Source organism: Lampetra planeri, chromosome 12 (assembly GCF_965212315.1).
Source record: "Lampetra planeri chromosome 12, kcLamPlan1.2.h2, whole genome shotgun sequence".
Classification (NCBI taxonomy): Eukaryota; Metazoa; Chordata; class Hyperoartia; order Petromyzontiformes; family Petromyzontidae; genus Lampetra; species Lampetra planeri.
The window spans coordinates 5,983,977-5,997,134 of record NC_136118.1 but is presented as its reverse complement, the minus strand read 5'-3'; the positions used below and the strand labels follow the sequence as shown (position 1 = coordinate 5,997,134).

Sequence of the window (13,158 nt, the reverse complement as noted above, 5' to 3'; positions counted from 1 at the left end):
TGCATGGAAAAATCAGAGAAACCGGAAAAAAATCCACACGACGATCGGGAAAACATGCATACTCCAAAAACATCTCACCACCGCGGCACCATTGTTTCTGTATTTTTGGTTCTTTCGGTAAAGTCACGTAGAAGGGAAACAATAAAATAATAAAAAATAAAACACAGAAAGAAAAAACACAGCAAGAAAATTTCAAATGTTCTTGCTGTGTTTTTCACACCTGATGATGATTGCTTGTGTTGCAGTCGAAACATTGTGAGAATTGTATTGTTTTATATTTTTATTTTATTTTATTGTTTCCCTTCTACGTGACTTTACCGAAAGAACCAAGAATATGAATCCCTGCAGTCACGAAAGCTTTAAATCACCATTGTTTCTAATACAACACTAGACGTGAAGAAACAAGTCTTTCAAAGAGGTATTTTTTTCAGTGGGTACAGATGCATTCATTCAAGGTCTCACATACCAATACCACTGCATGAGATTTCATTAAAAATGCAGAAAAATACAATAAAAGAGGTGATAGACAACATACATTTTCACCAGGGTTTATCTCAGCAACATTAGAACACATTTAACGGAAATGATATTGGATAGATAAACAGCATGTTGTTTAACCATTTCACATTATCTGATGATTCATAAACACTAATTTAAACTTACAAGATATAATTTTGAAACTTAACAAATAAGGACACCAAGAATCACTCAAGATAAACATAAGCTAAATAAAAAAAGGGCATATACAACATAAGCTGCTAAATAATATTGTGAGAGAACGTTTTTAAAACCTACAGAATATGCATAGCTAGGCAATTTCTAAAGGAAGATCAGGTTTAAACTGTTGATATAAACAGGACAACAAGAAAGATGAACATGATAATGATGTGGATGTTTTAATTAATTACAAACTGTCAGTAACAATGGGTGGAAAATAAACATCCACGGTTCAAGCTCAGGGTTACGTTAACAAAAAGAGGAGCACAGCACTAGAAATGAAACATAGAAATCAGGGCTACCATATCAATCATTGAAAAAGTAGTCTCGGATAGACGATATATCTCATTCAAAGGGATGATGGCCAACGGGCAAGGCTCGTAACAAAATGGAAAACCAAAGAAGAGAATGTTGCCAAGAGGATGACCACCTCCGATGTGGCGTGATGAGATCAGCGATCCGCACATACAAAACGGATTGTTGCATCGCAAGACCGCAAGGGATGATCACGGCGTGCGTAAGCCATCATCCAGAAGTGGATAGACACTGATAGATGATGATGAGACTATACAATACCATGGCATCAAACAATTAAAAAATATCTTCCAATATCAAAGTATTCTCAAACTTAGCAATATCAGTTTTCAGTATTTTAAGGAGGTTTCTTTTGGATTATGCAGACTTTTGTCAAGAAAACTATTTTTTAAATAATTCCTTTTCTGGAATAGTTTAGCGATTCAATAAAACAATTCACGTTTGCCAAAAAGATACAATATTTCAAAAGACAACATATAATTTTTAGGAATAGCTGTTGTATTTATGAGAACTATATATCGTGCAATTAAATATTATTTTAATAATACTGTACCTTAGGCCACGTATATCGTGCCTCTATTCAGGGATGGTAGTGTATACTCTCAATTCAGAAAGGATCAGACAGTAATTTCCATATATAAGTGTGAGCAAATTGGAGATGGAGGATGGTGTGGTGGATGCTGAAGCAACTGAGGAAAGCCGATGTTATTGAAAAATGCACGTTTGGTGACTCTGGAGGGGAATGCTCTGTCAGAGCAATGGGCCGGCACAGCCGACATCCTGGATTGGGAATACAGGCAGTGAAACCGGATTCTCAAGTGTAGTTTATGACCTCAGGACCGGTTACCAATAACTGCGCGCCAACAAACATCATTAATTTTGGTTTATGGATGAATTGAGTTTATTCCAGCTCAAAAAATAAAATAGAAAATCGGTTTCAATGGATTGCAGTGCACAAAGAATGTGCGCCCATATTGTGAAGAGAGGTCGATTGAAGTGACAGTATAAAGCAATTGTGACCTTATCATCTGGGGTTAACAGACACATAGTGATGCACTGCTAGCTGCCAGTTACCTATATGGAAGAAGTATGTGTCTCATGACTGACATGACACTGATAGTACAGTTGTAATACAAATGGGGGGGGGGGGTTAATTTTGAGATATGTCCGTGAAAATATCACTTATTCACATTTGTGATTAATAAATAGCGATACTTTGAATACCATATTGCATAATACTCTGCTAAACGCTGCATATATTCAAAATACAGAATAAACCGTTCATATAAAAGCGTTTGTGTTGCACGTTACACATTATCATAAAATACGCCAACAAAGGCACCTTCGGTATGCCATTTACATTCCAATTTACCCCGTTTGCGCTTGTCAACTATATGCGTTAAGCATGGGGGAGGGGGGAGTGTAAATCGCTGGGGACGGGAGGAAGTGGGTGGGTGTATGGTCTAGTGTCGGAATATGTCGACCTGAAAGCATACAAAATCGGAGACTGAATGTCAGCAGGCGTCAGAGGGTGGGCTTGCCAGCCACTATTCAGACGCCTCTTTAAGCTGCTTGTAAGGGACCATTCATTCTGCACAAAACGTAAGTGCATAATACATCCTACCGACACGTCTCCAACGTGCATGCATATTCGATGCAAACTGCTGTACCCGGGTGCGTGTTTTGCAACAACAAAAACAAGTGCACGCGCATATAGGAATGCGATCATTCATTGCTGCTTGTGAAGTTTGCACGTGTAAATTAATCACACCGTTCGCTGCGTCCGTGTGAAAGTTATGCATTCTGAGAGCAGCGTTAACGACCGTTTCCGGTGAAAGAACGAAGCAGACTCATTCGAACACAAAAGCTCAATGTTAAAATATTTTTTTTACAGAGCAGCCAGCGTTTTTGTTGATGCACAAGCCGAATCAGCTTAGACAATGTATTCACGTGTTATTTAAATGTCACTTTCCCAGGCTCTGCCCTTCAAGCAAAACACATCAATTTAGCTGGACCTCTGGGGAAGCCTCGATTAGGCACTAGATTCTTAACAGGAACGTGCGCGGCTAATTTAATAAAGTAGCTGTCCCCGGTGCTGAACGGGTGCCGCGCGTTCGTCGCACGCGATGGAGCTCAGCACGTTCACCATGGACGAGTGGGGTGACAGGAACGTGTCGCTTCACGCGATGATGCTCGACCACGCGGCCACCACCGCCTCCTCGGCCACCACGAATGCGTCGACCCCCTTCAAGGGCGTGCAGCTCATCCGCACCTTGAAGCCATTCGTTGTGCTCTTCTACACAGCGGTGGTGGTCGTGGGCGTCGTAGGAAACTTCCTGCTCGTCTACGTGATCTGCCGCGTCAAGAAGATGCACAACGTGACCAACCTGCTCATCGGAAACCTGGCTTTCTCCGATCTCCTCATGTGCGCCATGTGCGTGCCGCTCACTCTGGCGTACGTGTTCGACGCGCGCGGGTGGGTGTTCGGCAGCTTCATGTGCTACTTCGTGTTTCTCATGCAGCCCGTGTCCGTGTACGTGTCGGTATTCACGCTCACGGTCATCGCTGTGGACCGGTACATCGTCACCGTGTACCCGCTGCGCCGCCGCATCACCATCCCCACATGCAGCTATCTGCTGGCCGCGATCTGGGTGACCGCGTGCGCGCTCGCCGCCCCGGCGTTGGCTCACACCTACTACTGCGAGTTCCCGGAGCAGCACATGACCATCTGCGAGGAGTTCTGGATCGGCGCGGAGAGGGAGCGCCTCGCGTACGCTTACAGCACCCTGGTGCTCACCTATGGACTGCCGTTGCTCGTCATCTCGCTGTCCTATTTCAAGATCTCGGTGAAGCTGAAGAACCGCGTGGTGCCAGGCACGGTGACCCAGAACCAGGCGGAAATGGATCGCGCCCGGCGTCGCAAGACCTTTCGACTCCTGGTTCTCGTGGTCACTGCGTTCAGCGTCTGCTGGATGCCGCTGCACATATTCAACTTTCTGCGCGACGTGGACATCCGCCTGATCGACAAGTACTACTTCAATCTGGTGCAGCTGCTGTGCCACTGGTTCGCCATGAGCTCGGCCTGCTACAACCCGTTCATCTACGCGTGGCTGCACGACAGATTTCGAAGCGAGCTCAAGAAGATGTTCACGGTGAAACGGAGGGTGGCTCCCAGTAACAACACCGGCATCGCCAGTATGGTGTTGTGAAGGAAGTGAGAGGAAGGGAGAGAGAGAGAGGGAGAGAAAGAGAGAATGCGCTGGAAGTTAAACAAATAAATACGTGACACCGAAACGACTAATTAAGTATTATATGTGGTGAAGTATTGTCAATAAACGGCTGTAAATTTTATACAAATTTTAATTTTTACTTGGTAAAGAAGTTACCTAAACCATGTCTTAATCTCAGCACTAGCATATCAAATTACCCCAAGTCGTAGATGTTTGTGTAACAGTAATTCTCGCTTTTATTTTATTCCCGAGATTAATTTTAACGAACCAACCAAAGTCCGAATCGCAAACATGCGTTTATTTGGCTCGGTCGTTTGAGTTCCAGTACGCTCTCTAAAGGTTAAACGCATTCGCTATCGTACTGAGCAATAGCAGTAAGGCAACTTAACCCCCGGGTTTTCAAAACTCCGGTCGGCACGATGATTTAATATTCCTCACCGCTTGCTACATTGGAGTGTTTATGCTTAAGTAACATGCGACGATGTAACGTACGTTTTCAAGTCCAGTCGTGTTTGTTGTAGCTTCATTTAAGAGTAATATAAGGAGGGCTTAATTTCACACTATTTTCTAGAACAATGATAGTCTGACTTGGGGTATGGATTATTATCAGCACTCAAATGCAAGGTATGCCCACCAATAATATTCCTAGGTTATTGTACCTTTTATGCCTATACAGTAATCTGATGAACAAGTTTGTACAAATCAGGACATAATATTGTGAGATATTTATGGCGTGCAAATAAATAATGGAGCACCATTGCAGACTGCTTCTGCTGAAATGAAGCCCTGATTATCATTCGTAATTTTGCACAATTACTGCAAATGCCTCTAAGCATGTTCTTGATATTGTGTGCAATTAGTGTTTGGTGTGCTTATAATACAACCAGTTGAATGAGGTGATGTAAAAGTATGTATTGCATATCATATTTTGCATTTGAAAAAACGTGTGCATCGCAACCAATGTGTCATAACTACACAGTATTGTGCAACTGTATTGCATGGCAAATGAAAATATACCCACCTTTACAGTATGTAAGTCTCAAATCTGTTATCATTTCATTTTAAATAAAACACTGCTTGTTTAAACTATCTGTATTGTACTTGACTCATAAATCAAAAACATATTAATTTACAATATTGATTTGAAGCTTTCGTGACTGCAGGAATCCATACTCTTTGGTTCTTTCGGTAAAGTCACGTACAGTGAGAGAAAAAAAGTATTTGATCCCCTACTGATTTTGTACGTTTGCCCACTGACAAATAAATGATCAGTCTATAATTTTAATGGTAGGTTTATTTGAACAGTGAGAGACAGAATAACAACAACAAAATCCAGAAAAACGCATGTCAAAAATGTTATTAATTGATTTGCATTTTAATGAGGGAAATAAGTATTTGACCCCTCTGCAAAACATGACTTAGTACTTGGTGGCAAAACCCTTGTTGGCAATCACAGCGGTCAGACGTTTCTTGTAGTTGGCCACCAGGTTTGCACACATCTTAGGAGGGATTTTGTCCCACTTCTCTTTGCAGATCTTCTCCAAGTCATTAAAGTTTCGAGGCTGATGTTTGGCAACTCGAACCTTCAGCTCCCTCCACAGATTTTCTATGGGATTAAGGTCTGGAGACTGGCTAGGCCACTCCAGGACCTTAATGTGCTTCTTCTTGAGCCACTCCTTTGTTGCCTTGGCCGTGTGTTTTGGGTCATTGTCATGCTGGAATACCCATCCACGACCCATTTTCAATGCCCTGGCTGAGGGAAGGAGGTTCTCACCCAAGATTTGATGGTACATGGCCCCGTCCATCGTCCCTTTGATGCGGTTAAGTTGTCCTGTCCACTTAGCAGAAAAACACCCCCAAAGCATAATGTTTCCACCTCCATGTTTGACGGTGGGGATGGTGTTCTTGGGGTCATAGGCAGTATTCCTCCTCCTCCAAACACGGCGAGTTGAGTTGATGCCAAAGAGCTCCATTTTGGTCTCATCTGACCACAACACTTTCACCCAGTTGTCCTCTGAATCATTCAGATGTTCATTGGCAAACTTCAGACGGGCATGTATATGTGCTTTCTTGAGCAGGGGGACCTTGCGGGCACTGCAGGATTTCAGTCCTTCACGGCGTAGTGTGTTACCAACTGTTTTCTTGGTGACTATGGTCCCAGCTGCTTTGAGATCATTGACAAGATCCTCCCGTGTAGTTCTGGGCTGATTACTCACCGTTCTCATGATCATTGCAACTCCACGAGGTGAGATCTTGCATGGAGCCCCAGGCCGAGGGAGATTGACAGTTCTTTTGTGTTTCTTCCATTTGCGAATAATCGCACCAACTGTTGTCACCTTCTCACCAAGCTGCTTGGCGATTGTCTTGTAGCCCATTCCAGCCTTGTGTCCCTGACATCCTTGGAGAGCTCTTTGGTCTTTGCCATGGTGGAGAGTTTGGAATCTGATTGATTGATTTCTTCTGTGAACAGGTGTCTTTTATACAGGTAACAAGCTGATATCAGGAGCACTCCCTTTAAGAGTGTGCTCCTAATCGCAGCTCGTTACCTGTATAAAAGACACCTGGGAGCCAGAAATCATTCTGATTGAGAGGGGGTCAAATACTTATTTCCCTCATTAAAATGCAAATCAATTTATAACATTTTTGACATGCGTTTTTCTGGATTTTGTTGTTGTTATTCTGTCTCTCACTGTTCAAATAAACCTACCATTAAAATTATAGACTGATCATTTATATGTCAGTGGGGGATCAAATACTTTTTTCCCTCACTGTAGGTATAAGATAAAATAAATCACGACGTTTCGGGTGCAACACAAGCGTCCATCATCAGGTGGGGAAGCTTTCCCGTGATTTATTTTATTTTATACCTACGTGACTTTACCGAAAGAACCAAAGAGTATATTTATTTACACTTCAAATAAAATATGTTGAATTCACTACAGCGAAACAGTTATTAGCGTAACAATACAAGCTTTTAATAACGTTTCAGATTGATCATAACCTTCGTTCTCCGATCCTTTCATAGTAGGGCAGTACACAGTAATGCATACACAATGTCCCACGTGCTTTTTGAGTCACGTCTCAGGTTGTCGAAGAGAAAGGTGCTCAGCCTGTGTCGTTTAATGTTGGTTATTAAAGACCTCTGCACCATCAGCACACTTTGTGCTGGTAGTGCTTCCAAATAGTGGCATATGTTTAGCATTATTTATAGCCATTCTTCTTGAAAAAATAGTGGCATATGTTTAGCATTATTTATAGCCATTCTTCTTGAAAGAAATGGCCATTAAATAAGCCTCCGTGTAGATTGTAATGAAGCCACACACTGGGCTGATACGCAGCTATGAGTATATAATTGAGTATCATTTTAAATACAACTTTTATTGTAATAAAGCAAATTTCATGACAACCGGATGCATATGAATAAAAAAAACTCATACACTTGTTGTATTGACAACTATTCTGGTCACTGTTATTGTTTATTATTTGGAACATGACACATTTTTTGTGTTTTTTATGCTCTTGGCAACAACCGTTTTTATACACAGGACTATAACAAACATCTCTTACCATCTTTTAAACGTAGTTTTTGGTGGAACTTTTCAGGAGCAATTCACACTGCATTAGTCTTACGAAAAGAATGCATTGCATGAGCAACATCATTTCAGTTGCAAGTCGTGTCATTACAATATTCACAACGCTGTTAAAATACAACTCCATGAGAATACTAAATTGTTAATGTGAAAAAAATGTATTGGTCTAATGCACAAAGCATTTCATGATGGATATTGCATTATCGTTCATATATTTGATTGTTGTTGATAGAAAAACCATATTTTCCTTGTCACGGGTACAATAGAAGTTGTCCCCAGTTGTGATTTAAACGGTTACAATCGCATACTGGAAGTTCCACAATACTGCAACGGCTCTACTAAAGATCACTGTTGACCTCGACAAGATCATGGATGACCTCTACAAGTTCATGCATGACCGGCGTGCTGCAGCATTGGTTGGCCTCGATCAGACCATGAGATTCTCATCGGTGTATCGGGTATGGCACTCGAGTGAATTGAGTCATACCTATGTAATAAAGGACTCTTCAGACAGCGTAGGTCTCTATTGTCCTTTATTCGGGTTCTTGTCTCTCTCGCCCCTGCGGCGTCCTCGCTCAGACCCGCACCTCCTCCACCGTGCACCTTGCAGCCACACCGCTGCTCCGCTCCGCACACTCTGCACGCCCAGCTAGCTTCCCACACTCCACTAGCTCTCCTCCGCTAGCTCTACTCCACTCACTCTATCCCACTAGCTCTGCTGTGCCCCACGTACACCGCTGGCCGACGGTGCCGTGGCCTCCCACCACGTGGCAAATGGCGCCACCCTCTCGCCACTGCCCAGCGTGACCTCCCCCTGTTTCCACTCCTTCTCAACTCCCCAATCCCTTCCGGTTCTCCCCCTAAATCCTCTCTCTCACGTGACCCTGACTCCTCCTTCTCCTCACGTGACCCAGACTCCGCCCTCTCTTTCCTTGCTCGCATTACACCTACACCGTCGATCTCAGTTCGTGAAGCCGTGAACAAGTTGGCGTACCACAGGGGTCCGTCCTCGGGCCCTTAATATTTTAGACATAGTCTCTCTGTTCGCCAATGTCATCTCATCGCAAGATATCAAATTCCATCAATATGCTAATGAAACGGAGTAAAGTAGAAGTTAGATATGGAGAGCCTCGGTAACGTCGACGATTGCACGCGAGTAGTGCTTAGTTCTGCTGGTTGGCACTCGGGCTCAGACGATAACATTTGTGGGGATCAGGTGTGGCGGTCGTAGACTCCAGGATTCAGTTTTCTACTCGACGAACGAGCCTCGATACCATACTCCACCAGAAAGTCGTTTTATCACCACATTCGGCCACTATTGAATCCCGAGATAGCCAATACGGTGGCGTATAGCATTGTATCGACAAGGCTTGATTATTGCAACTCACTACTCTACGGGACGTTTGCCAAAAACATTAGCAAGCTGCAGTGTTTACAACATTCTTTGGCATATGTCGTGACGGTAACTGCAAGATCCAACCACGTCCGTCCGGTGCTCGCTGAGGTACATTGGCTTCCAGTTGCTGAACGAATACGTTAAGGTCGCACTCATCACACACAAAGTGCTTGCCACAAATGAACCACAATACCTTGCTGATCACATCAAGGAGCATAAATCATCATGCAAACTCATTCTTGCAGCAGCTTTTGGATAACTAGCTATCGAACAAAGACGGTTACTGCATCGCGCGCTTTCAGATGCGCTTCTGCGGCCATCTGGAATGCTCTTCCGATATTAGGAAGCCACTGGGGATATGCACTTTTAAATCTAGATTGGAAACGAATTTATTTAGAACTGCTTTTTGTGTTAGTTTTTTGTCCTTCCCCGCACCTCCGATTAGCATGGTTGGCTCTGTACTGTGTGAAAAGAAGTTCAACATACACATACATACAAGCGCAGCACATTTTCTTTGTGTGTGTTTTTGGGAGAGGAAGCTCTGTAATAATGAAGGTTGTCTTTTGCTGGACCGGTTGGTAGACCAGTTTTTAATGCTCAACAAAGGCATCAGCTGGTTTGAATCAGACTCCTTTAAATTGAGGAAAACAAAAGGGATGATTAAGCGAGGTGGGGGGTAATTGAAACCCACAGGTGGCTACAGGTGACCCACCCCAAATAATGAGGCTGATGAGCCAATACCAAGGCAGCAGAGGGGGGGGGGGTCGATAGATAAAAGGCTAAGCGAGAAAACAGAAATTGTACTGATAGGAACCACCTGGTTCCACCAGCCTACAGGGGATTATTGTGTCCGTCCGTCCGTCGTGCATCCAAAAATGGGAGGGGTGGGGCTGGGTGGAGAGGGGAGGGTGGGGTGGGGAGGGGCTGGGTGGGGAGGGGAGGGTGGGGAGGGGCTGGGTGGGGAGGGGTAGGGTGGGGAGGGGAGGGTGGGGAGGGGCTGGGTGGGGAGGGGAGGGGCTGGGTGGGGAGGGGCTGGGTGGGGAGGGGAGGGGCTGGGTGGGGAGGGGAGGGACTGGGTGGGGAGGGGAGGGACTGGGTGGGGAGGGGAGGGGAGGGGCTGGGTGGGGAGGGGCTGGGTGGGGAGGGGAGGGGCTGGGTGGGGAGGGGTGGGGAGGGTGGGGCTGGGTGGGGAGGGTGGGGCTGGGTGGGGAGGGTGGGGCTGGGTGGGGGGTGGGAGGGGTGGGGCTTGGTGGGGAGGGGCTGGTCACCCCGTGGCGCCCTTATAAAACTCAAAGATTAACCTACTCACGCCGGCTTGTGCCCGCCCTCACAGTCGGCCATATTTGCGGAATACACCACGCCGCCGTTGACCCTGGCCATTGACCGAGCAACCCAACGTTCCTACCAGCTCCCTCCGCAGGAATGTGTTGGGCTAGGGAAGGGTTGAAGTGTAGAGGAGCGCAACATAAAACCAGCAGCATCAGGCGACAGTAGGTCCTTTGGCAAAAAAAAAAAAACAGTCTTCAAGGTCGTACATTAAAACCTTACGCTCACTACATAATATTCCATGATAGTTTATTTATGGTTTGAGGAGTGTCTGTCACGAAGCTATGCTTACAGGAGGCCTGGTGGGATTGCAAGCTGAAGGGTTAGAAGTTGTGGGGGTCGCTAGCCCCCGAGATCCCTCCCTCGATAATACTAACGGCCGGACTAACATCATCAATCGCCCCCCCGCTGCTAAGCGAACCGCCGCTAGGCTCCTCACCCAGGGTGTGGGAGCCGTCACCCGAGGATTCCCCTCCACCGCGGGTCCGCGTAGCAGGCATGGTTAACCACGTACGCGCACACCCACACACAGCTCTGCACGGCACTCACCCAACACTGACCACTCACGTTAGGATCGCGCACCTGTGTTACACACGTCGTGAACGTGCGCGCACACCCATACAGCTCCACACGCGATGCCCACTCTTGCGCCGCTCTGCGCCGCGCTGGCCGCTCACGTTACGATAGCGCACCTGGGGTACGCCGATTACGCACGCCGAGAGCTTACGCAAGTAACGAGCGCACGCAAGCGGGGCACACGCCGACACAACGACTCAAGCCGCCGCCGCCGTGCGCGCGAGACAAACCGTACAACAATGCGCAGCCGATTACGCGCTCGAGCCGCGGGGTCGGGGGTCAGGGGTCCACCACCGCGCCGCACTTTACGCGAGTAACGAGCACACGCAAGCGGGGCACACGCCGACACGACGACTCGTCCCCTCCCCCACTCGCGCGTGCACGTCAACACAAATATCGTACAAGGACGATTCTCCTCTCACACGGCTGCGTAGTCACGCCAACACACAAAAGTGCTCTCCCCGGGCGTTAACGCACACACCTCCGTACCCGCACAATCGTACAGAGACCACGGCCTTTATGCATACAACGACCACACACTCGCGAATGCAGTGCACGCTAATACCACGTTCCAAAAACACCCAACAACACGGTTTTGTTACTACGCTCGAGATTTTATTAGCCCTTGCTAACCAACCGAGCCACCCGTGTGTGTGTGCGGGCCAGCAAGGCGCTTCTAACCCACACTCTGGTGCCGTGTAGCCCTATTCTATGCTGCGCTCTCTGCTAAACCGCTTTCCTACTCGTCCTTACCCCGAACTAACCCTCTCCTATGGATCCTACTCTCCGCTCTGAGGTGTTGTAAGGCGCGCAACACGATACCGTCTGTAGTCCTTGGTGACCTTGCGGCGCTCAGATCGTCCTGCAGACAATCTAGCGGCTCGCCCGATGACTCCTTCGTCGCTGACCCCGTGTCCAAACTCCAGAAGAAGAGACTTCCCTACTGCCCCTGCGTTTTCTTTTAAACTATTCACATCAAAGGCTAGGCGCCCCCGTCCCGACCGCCTTGGTCTCTCGACCAATCCTGAGCCTAGGATTTCCCGCTCTTTTGCGATCCCGCCGGCCTTTGAACTTTCGACCAATCAGTCGTCCCGGGTCCTGATCCCAGCTATCTGCCTTGCTGACCCGTGTTTGTGTTTGTATGCGTTTCTAACTGCGGGGCTCTCTGAGCTCGCCGTGGTCGTGCGATCTCAAATCCGCCCACGGCGCCGCAGTGTTACTTGGCCTGGGAAGGGTCCTGTCCAATTCCCTGGCCCTGAGAAACCGTGGGGTAACCCCCCCTAGGGGGCCCTCGGGTGAAAACTCAGGGTAGGTGACCCGACCACGAGGCCCTACGTGGGTGCGTGTTTATGTGGGGGGGGTGATGGGGGGCAGTGCGGCGGTGGAAGCCGGGCGGCTCCCTGGCTCGGCCGAGCGGCCCCGTCGCTGTGGCACCACAAAGTGAACAAAAGGCGAGGAAGCCACGGATGGGAGAGTGTGCGAAGGCAGGAGATTCTGCAGAGAGAAAGCCGGCATATTTCCAGCAGGCCCAAAAGGTCAGACGATGCAGCGACCGGTGATGCTCTGGTGATATCCAGTCTTGAAGCTTGTTGGGGGATTCTGCAGCAACCGTGCTGGACTTTCAGATGAAGCTTCTTGTAGCAGATGGGCTGCAAAGCCATGCAGGGACTCCGTGGACTGTTGGGTTAGCATAGGGCCATAGCCGAAGGTTCTGACTTGTGCACTTTAGGCATAGGGCTTTGGGATTATGTTTCTTGGATGTGTGGCACAGTTTGAGGTGCTGCCCACATCTTACTTCAGAATCTGAATATACATTTTTCAGAATCAGAATATGTATTCGTACTGGAGGATTTTGATGGGCTTTAACGTTTTTCTTTTGACAGATATCCAGTAAAGTGTGTGTGACCTGGTGGGAGTAACACTTAAGATTGTCCCAAATTGGGTCGGTGTCCATGCTGCTAAGCCCGTTGGCACCCACCCACTCGGGTGGAGCACGTTAAAGTTTGCT

General features: G+C 47.0%; 1 protein-coding gene across 1 annotated transcript; it reads left to right on the top strand.

Annotated features, from left to right (window-relative positions):
* Window positions 1–3,041: 3,041 nt before the first annotated feature.
* On the top strand, window positions 3,042–5,687 carry PRLHR (prolactin releasing hormone receptor). The gene has a single exon (XM_078599744.1). The coding sequence runs from the start codon at window positions 3,159–3,161 to the stop codon at window positions 4,239–4,241; it is 1,083 nt and encodes a 360-aa protein (XP_078455870.1). The 5' UTR covers window positions 3,042–3,158; the 3' UTR covers window positions 4,242–5,687.
* The last annotated feature ends 7,471 nt before the right edge of the window (window positions 5,688–13,158 follow it).